The sequence below is a fragment of the Pollachius pollachius genome (genome assembly GCF_949987615.1).
Source record: "Pollachius pollachius genome assembly, chromosome: 17".
NCBI classification, from domain to species: Eukaryota; Metazoa; Chordata; class Actinopteri; order Gadiformes; family Gadidae; genus Pollachius; species Pollachius pollachius.
This window is the reverse complement of record NC_136950.1, coordinates 10,661,363-10,669,868: the sequence shown is the minus strand read 5'-3', so window position 1 is coordinate 10,669,868 and position 8,506 is coordinate 10,661,363. Positions and strand designations below refer to the sequence as shown.

The following is an 8,506-nucleotide window of genomic DNA, read 5'->3' as shown; positions in this document are numbered from 1 at the left end:
CTAACACCGACGCTACCGGTGTATAACTCGCCGCTCTTGCAAATTATGCCGATTAATTAGCGACACACAAGATATTCACTTTTAATTTGACAGGGCGGTTTGCAGTAGACATTGTCTCGAACCGCTATTTTGAGAACTCTCTCCTCCACTAAACAGTGATCAAATTTACTTTTTTTTGCCTCTATTCATTTTCTCCTCTCCTTTCTCCTGCACTGTCTTGGCCTGATAAGCCCACCTCCCCGCACCAAAGAGGACAATGGAGCCATTGTGCGGAGGCGCAGGGCTGATAAGGTGATGCGACACCGGGGTGCAGTGATGTTAGCTGCTCCTATTCACAGAGACGTCCTGATCTGAATGTAGCCCCACAAAGAGGTCCATGAGATTCAATGGTTTTACGGGAAATTAAGGAAAGCGACATTGAAGACTATCAATATAAATATTCATAATCGTGAATCCTGCAGATTATTCTATAGGAAATTATGGATATATATATTATGTATATATATATATATTATATATATAAAAAATGGTTGTCGTGGGATTGGCATTGATATTGAAAGGACATATCCCAGAAAATCATGTATTAAAGATAATATTACGCCTATTCCTGCATCCGCAACCTGTTGCGCAGGTGCTTTTTTATGATATCATTATTAATTATTAACTACCCAACAAGGGCCCATAAACACATTTTATTGAGCAATCTATCAACTGGCAGCATAAACTAAAGTGATTTCCCCAATGTCATTCAGCCCTTCTAAAACGGGCCCTCCATTGTTCTGTTTTTTTCTCCTCCCCACTACCTCTTGCGTATGATAATATTCATATTCCAGCGAACGCTGACCCCTCGGAACGAAGAGCTCCGCCGTCAGGCCGGCAACGTCTTTATCTTGGCTTTCCAAATGCTGGGGGTCAGCATGGACTGACACACCGCACACACAGGGTTCCCTCCACAGCGCTAATGTGATTAATGGATATCACTTAGCAGGGGAGGGAGGCGAGGGAGTCATCCAAAGGCAATTGTTGCTTGGAAAAAGAGTATGGAGTAGAGCTTCTTGTGCGCTGGTTTATGTATGGCTACGTGTACGAAAATCCATGGACATGGGTTTGTTTTGTAACACCAAAAAGGTCAATTTTTCCACTGCAATATCAAATTGAGGCTAACTTAGATTGGCAGGTTTTCCTGCAATAACAATCTGTCCCTGGTTGGTTGGGAATTAAGTTTTGTTTCTTGTTGGTTGACTAGAGGTTTTTAAATCTGGTCTAGCGGAGGATGATTGTGAGAGAAGCTGTGAAATCTGTCGTGGGCCATTCTAAAAGACAAATGTCCATATTAACAAACTGAAGGGGAGATGGTTAAATACACACAGAATGTTCTCTGCCATGGCAACAACAAGGTGATGAAACTTTTTGGTTTTGTTCCTGCTTTTGTGACCAAAACGGTCGAGCAGTGAGACTGGAGGAAAAAGGAAAAGAAGCAAGATTAGTCATGCTGTATATATGTACCTAGAGGAGTTAGCATGTCTTTGTCACACAACTCGGTGCGTTTGTGCACGTGTGGATAAGTGGACGTGCGTGTGTGTGTGTGTGTGTGTGCTTCCAGTCTGTGTTTCTACATTTTGAGGAGAGATGGAGGTAGCTAGTCAGAGTGGGTGGATTAAGGGGCCGAGGTGAGAAATGTCTGTGGAAAGAGAGAGGAGAGAGAGAGAGAGAGAGAGAGAGAGAGGGGGAGAAGAGAGGGAGAGAGAGAGAGCGAGAGGGAGAGCGAGAAAGAGAGGGGAGAGGAACAGAGAGGGAGAGAGAGAGAAGGAGAGAGAGAGAGAGAAAAGAGAGAGGAGAGGGAGAGAGATAGAGAGAGGGAGGGAGAAATAGAGAGAGAGAGAGAGAGAGAGAGGGAGGGAGAGATGGAGAGAGAGGAAGCGAGGGAGAAAGGGAGAGAAAGAGTGGGAGGAGAGAGGCATGTCTCTGGGTCTCCAAGGCTCTGCTTCGCCGTACAGAGCCTGGGCACCAGATAAGGCCAAAGCTGCCTGCATAATCCCCCTCACCACCACCTCCACCTCCACCACCTCCTCCTTCATAAAGCTTAAAGTCAATACCCCACCCAGAGGAAGACGAGACTGCCTCCGGGGGGGGGGGGGGGCATCCATCCTGGAGAAGGCTGGGGTTGCGATATAAGGGTGTTGGTGTTCTCACATCATGGTTCTCCATCAGGTGAAGGGGATGAAGGGGAATGATGAAGAAACAGGGAGATTAGACCCCGGGATGGGTGTTTTTTGAGGTGTTATTTGGCTGTTTAATTTGAATCAACATAAATCTGGAAATGTTTTCGGAGAGAATTTGGGACCAAGAGTTGACTAAACATGCACCACATGTTTCACAGGGATAAAGATTAGTGAATCACAGAGCGAAAGGATTCTATATTTATTAATTGGACTATGTACACACACACAGAAACACACACACACACAGAAGACACACACACACAGAATCATACACACACATACACACACACAAACACAGAAGACACACACACACACACACACAGAAACACACAATCACACACACACACACAATCAGACCAGACACACACACACACACACAGAAACACACAATCACACACACACACACACACACACACACACACACACAATCAGACACACACACACACGCACACACACACACACACACACACACACACACACACACACACACATACAAACACACATTGAAATGTGTCCCCAACTAGCAACTCTTTGCTAGTCAAGAAAGAGACATGTGTGTGGTGTCCCACTCATCAGTGTCTGGTGAGTGGGACTGTTCTCTCTGTCAACACAAACGCAGCATGCTGGTGCGCTACTCTTCATAACCAATACCATCCACAGCCCAGCATCAGCCACCCACGGTCAAACACCAGATTCATCAACATCTACCATTTATTATTCAAGAATAATCAGAAATAAGCAATACCCATTTCAATAATTATAAAGTATGATTCTCTTTCTGTTGAATTCAACACTTATTTTGTATTCGTATTGTAGCTTCTAAATCTGCATAACAAAACTGAATTTCCTAGTGGGTGAAAGGGTGCGTAATGTTGTCACACACTCATTTTAAAGCTAAGGTGGAAACAACCTATCGTGGGGATCTTAATTATATTTGATGAGTGGTTCATCTATTGCCATGGAGACGGTTGTGCTTGTTTTAGCGCAATACGTGAACAATGAGAGGTTGCATGCAGGGTCTCGTATTCATGTCAAAAACAAATGCCACCAGCATGCATGCATGTGTATTTCTGTCTACGCAGGTGCATGTGGGTGTGGGTGTCTGTGAGTGTGTCCCTGCAGTGTGTATCTGACTAATTCAATATAAAATAACATGTGTACACATCCACAAATGTAGACCCAGCCCGGTATCAAAGTGAGAGTATTGCAGGTAAATGTCATCAAGGGTTGAAAGTGATGTCTGAAGAGCATACTGATTAAGCGCTGCCATATCTCCGACTGCACAGCTCCAAAGTGTTTGTAGTAATCAGATGTTGAGTTGACTGTTTTAATCCATGCATATGACATCAGCTCATGCAAAGCGCTTCATCGCATAATTGCAAACAAGTAAATACATCATGGGCAAATGTTTCTGCAGAAATACCTGCAATGCATTACCGTTTTTTGTTCATTTGAACATTTAGATTAGTTCAATACTGGGGTGAATTAATGTGTTTATGTGTGTGTGTGTTAGTGTGTGTGTGTGCGTGTGTGTGTGTGTGTGTGTGTGAATGTGTACATGCCTGCATGTGTGCGTGTTTGTGAGTGTGTGTGTGTGTGTGAGAGAGAGGTTCAATAACTGTGTGTTGGGGGTCCATGTGTTGTGTGTGCGTGCGTGTGTGAGCGTGTGTTTGCATGTGTGTGTGTGTGTGTATGTGTGTGAATTAAAGTGGGGGGACCTCACATCAGCATGAATTTAGGCTATAACCATGTATAATTGCATGCGGTATAAGCAACTCACACATCAGCTAATGATAGGGGCAGTAGGTGATAAAATGTTTCTTTATATACATTTCTATGCAATCATTTGATTCAGCACCATGGAAGAGCACTCTGCAAAGGCAGACGTTACTAAGTATGTACCCTATAATATATTATAGTGCCGCTAATACATGGTTTGAAAAACGCATCAAATACAGAGATATTGTACTTTGAGCGGGATGGATGTATTTTTACATCGAACCCTGTACGAAACAAATTCAGACAGCTTTAGGTTTGTTCTGAGCTCAAGGCTCAACAGCATGGCGTCAACAGAAAACTGACCTTGCTGTGTCTCTGATGTGAGTGTGTGTGCGCGTGCGTGTATGTGTGTGTGCGTGCATCTTTGCATGTATGTGCATGCATCTGTGTTTCTGCACATGTGTGTGTGTGTCTACATTGATGGATATGTGTTTGTACAAATGTGTGTTTCGGTTAAATGTGTGTGTGTGTGTGTGTGTGTGTGTGTGTGTCTCCACCTTGGCCCCGCTGCTGTAAATTCCTCACCAACCTGGGTGGTGTTATCTACGTCTGCCTCCACCCAGCAGCACGCCTTCATTACTGCCTCGGACTGTGGCATTGGCAACTTGTCACATCTATTGATTTCTCTTAAACTGCAATTTACATGGATATTTGTGGGTGCCCTAAGGCCATTCTGTGTCCCCTCGGACCGACCTCTTCTTCCCCCCCCCCCCCCCCCCCCCCCCCCCCCCCTTCCCCAAGGCTGTCATGAGACGTTTCCTCCCCTCGTTGAACCAAACAGGAGGACCTCAAAGTGACTTTCCGGCCTGGCATCAGCAAACACACTGCACTGTTGACATGTTCCTGCATTTTGGAACAAGCGGAAAAAGGGAAAAGGGCAGGAACGCGAGTGGAAGGTACTTTTGTTTCCACTTACTCGTGTAGAATTGTAGACTTGTAAAATGTCTGTTTTCTTTATGTGAGCACAAGATAAAAACAGAAGGAAAGAGTAGAAAGAGAGAGATTAGGGGAGAGAATTACGCACTAATGAAAGGAAAAATTTAATGAAACGGAATGAGTGGGATAATAACGGGGGAGGGCAGAACCATAGTCTTCTCATCATATGCAAATGACCCCATAGGTTGACTGTAAAACCTATGGCCCATTAATTTTTCTATATTAAGATCCACCACAGCACAAATGCACTTTAATAGCCTTGGGTTCACGGTTACAAACTAAAAGGCAAAAGGTCAAAATTCTCAAACTTTTTTGAGGTCATCGCACCCAAAGCTGTGAGTAAGATGGAAAAAATATATAATATATAAATATTGATTTGGTTATCAGTTGGTTGCAGGCATAACGAAAACTGTCTCTGCCGTATATTGATTGGAGGTTTTTGATTTAATCTAGTCTAGTGGAGGTTGAGAGAAATTGTGCGAAATCTGTCAGAGATATTTCTAAAAAGCCAAATGTCCCCATTACGCAACAGAACAGTTAAATGGCAACAGAACATTATCTAGCATGGCAACGGTTATTCTCGATGAATGAATCTGAATGTTACGTTTGACCTCTTACCTTTCTCCCCCAAAGATTAGTGTGTCACATCACCCAGATCTCCCGGTGCACGGGAGGCTGAGCTCTGGATTCGCTACAGGCAGCAGCGGGTGCGGAATGGGCGCGCGGCGGTGTTGCTGGCGGGGCTCGTGGCCGCTGGTGATGTCACACCTCCCAGACAGTCATGATTGGGTCTAATTAGAGCGCTCGCTAGCAAATAGATAGGCGTCCCGCGTGGTTGGATCCAAAGTGGCTGATGCCAAACATTTCTGCAGAGGCTGAGAGAGCGAGAGAGAGAGAGAGAGGTGCGAGCGCATCGCGTACGTATCCAACCGCACGCCCTGCGCGGACACAGAGAGGAATATAGCTGAGTGATCTCACGCTGTGCTGGAAATACAGTCAGTAGGCTACCGAGCGCAGGAGGCGAGGCGTGCTGGAGTTTCAGGTGTGTAGTGCGGAGGGAATCCTTTCACCGGCGAGTCGCACCCTCGCGGTCCGGGTTCGGGAGGTATAAAAAGGGTAGAGTCGACATTTGTCTGCGACGTCACCGAGTACAGTTCGACACCAGAGGAGAGGGAGACGATACGAGACAAGACAAAACCCAAGAGACAATCGCGCGGTCAAAGCCCAAGTTATTATTCTCCGCTGCGCTCCCACCGCTGCGCTGATGGCGTCAGTACTTGGGAACAACAGCCGCGCGTCGGGAGCCCAGAGCGGGCAAGTGAAATGCAAGTTCAAGAGGAGACGGAGGAGACGGTGTAAAAGAAAAGGTAAACTTAATTCGTCATGTGGCCGCTTTGTGTGTCTTTGTTTTTTTGTCTCCAAAACGCAGAGCTCGCAAATTGTCGAACGTTGAGCTCGTACAGCGCAGCGCGAGAAGACAAAGCCCGCGCGAATTGTGAACCAGCGTGTATTTAAACAGTGCGTCTTCCTGTTTATAGTTAGCATAAAGTAAGAAGTAGTGCAGAGACCCAGACCTACAGAGAGACCCGCCGCTTAATGCGGCTTCATGCTGCATTGTCATCCCCCCACTAAAGTTGGAGTTGCCGCTGTCTCTTTTATTGTGGGTTAAACCCCGGTCACTTTTAGTCAAGGACTACAGTGACCCCGAACCTTAGGTGGTTTAGTGGGTTTGTTTTGCGGTGTTTGAAGAATTAACCACACACGTTGATTTATTTCTCGAGACTGTTGGACAGCAAACAATGCGGGGACTGTATCGGCTGATAAAGACCCCTCTGTCGTTCACCCCTCAAAGATATAACTAGCCTATTGCTTTCAAGAAAATACTGATTTTATATTTGGCCTGAAAGGCATGTTAGTAATTTCAAGCATACACTACTTCACTCCGAGTCAGGTGTGTGTTTTTTTAGCATAGGCCTAGGCTTGTCATTTACAAAAGAATAATCTGACGAACTTTTCTTTCATAAAATAAATAAATACAAAATCTATCGGTTATTAATTTACATGCTCACAACATAAGTCATCTGAGCTACAGAGTAAGCTTGACGTTGTTGGATTTGGTCAATATTAAGGGGCCGTTACAATTTGCACATCATCGGTGCAAGATGTGCATTCTATTTTTTAAAATACACTCTTATATTTTCTTGCAAATAATAATTTCAAATTGTGAGTTGTACGTTGAGCAATTTATCTAGTAGAAGAATATGCACATGTTGATTCTATATCTATCTATTTATTCTATATCTATATCCCACGACTGGTCAGTGCGTATCATAGGCTACAATTCCTAAGTGAGGCCTGCTACTTCTAAATTATAGTGGAAAACACGGTGTCATGGAAGTGGATTTTCCGCTAAATGTAATTAAACCGAAATTAAAATTTCCAAAAGCAGAAACACTGGGCTACCTCGACCTCTTGCAATCCAATGGCTCCTTGTCGTCCAGCGTAGCGGGCACGGTCCGGGTTCAGGGCCAGCGTGTGTGTGTGTGTGTGTGTGTGTGTGTGTGTGTGTGTGTGTGCGGTGTGTGTGTGTGTGTGTGTGTGTGTGTGTGTGTGTGTGTGTGTGTGTGTGTGTGTGTGTGTTTGTGTAAGTCGCCCGTTCTTTAGCCTTGAATTATGGATACAAACTGAAATACACAGCACTCTATTATCCCTTTTGTCGGATATTTTTTTAACTAAAATATGCAACACTTTAAAGTTTTAACTTTGAACTATTTATCTGCTATTGAAATTACTATAACAACTCCCTATTCAGTAGCATATTTTCAAGTTATTGTCCAGTAATTCCTCTAAGGCAATTTTGGTTAAAATGTTTTTCCAGTAATTATTTAGCCTTGATGAAAGCTGTGGAGGGGGGAGAAATATTAGATTTAAATGTAATAGGGCTACCAAATAGATTTGTGCGGCTTAAATATGTCCACGAGGTAAACCTTCAATACTGTGCACAATACTGCAGCTGTGCATTTTTTCTAAATGTAAACCCCATTAAGAAATCTCAAATCTTTGAAACAATCTGATCTGAGACAAAAGCTTCCCATTTCGAGCGCTTTTCCACTGATTAACAATCATTATCCAAAACTGAAACACACATGCTCATTTGCAGGGACACAGGTCACAAATGCTTGCACTGATGTGTTCGGCACCATTAACAATGAAAAAGACAAAGGTCATGCATCTATTCGTATGATTATGCTCATTGTTGTATCAGTGATGCTAAAATAGCAGCTGTGTAATATTGATCATTTTTATTCTTTATACATTTAAGAGACATGGGCTTGCCCCGTCGCTAGTCGAATGCTGATGAACACACTGACGTTTCAGACTGCCACTGCATGCATAACGAGCTTTCATAAACACTTTGCACTTGTCGTCAAACTACAAACAGACAACCACAGCTCATTTCCATAACCTCTTGATTTTAATAGCCCAAGTAATTGAGACAAGGCAGACAATACATAAAATATAGTACCGAGGCAAATGTATTTACATAATGGAAACGACAGGATCGGTTC

The 8,506-nt window shown here is 43.9% G+C and overlaps 1 protein-coding gene across 1 annotated transcript in view; it reads left to right on the top strand.

The window, feature by feature from the left end:
* Positions 1–6,201: 6,201 nt before the first annotated feature.
* Positions 6,202–8,506, top strand: part of adarb2 (adenosine deaminase RNA specific B2 (inactive)) — a gene marked incomplete at both ends in the record, with an annotated part of 151,929 nt that continues 149,624 nt past the window's right edge. Inside the window, one exon of the mRNA XM_079754616.1 lies at positions 6,202–6,304. Coding sequence (XP_079610742.1) covers positions 6,202–6,304 — 103 coding nt within the window. The remainder of the gene's footprint in view (positions 6,305–8,506) is intronic.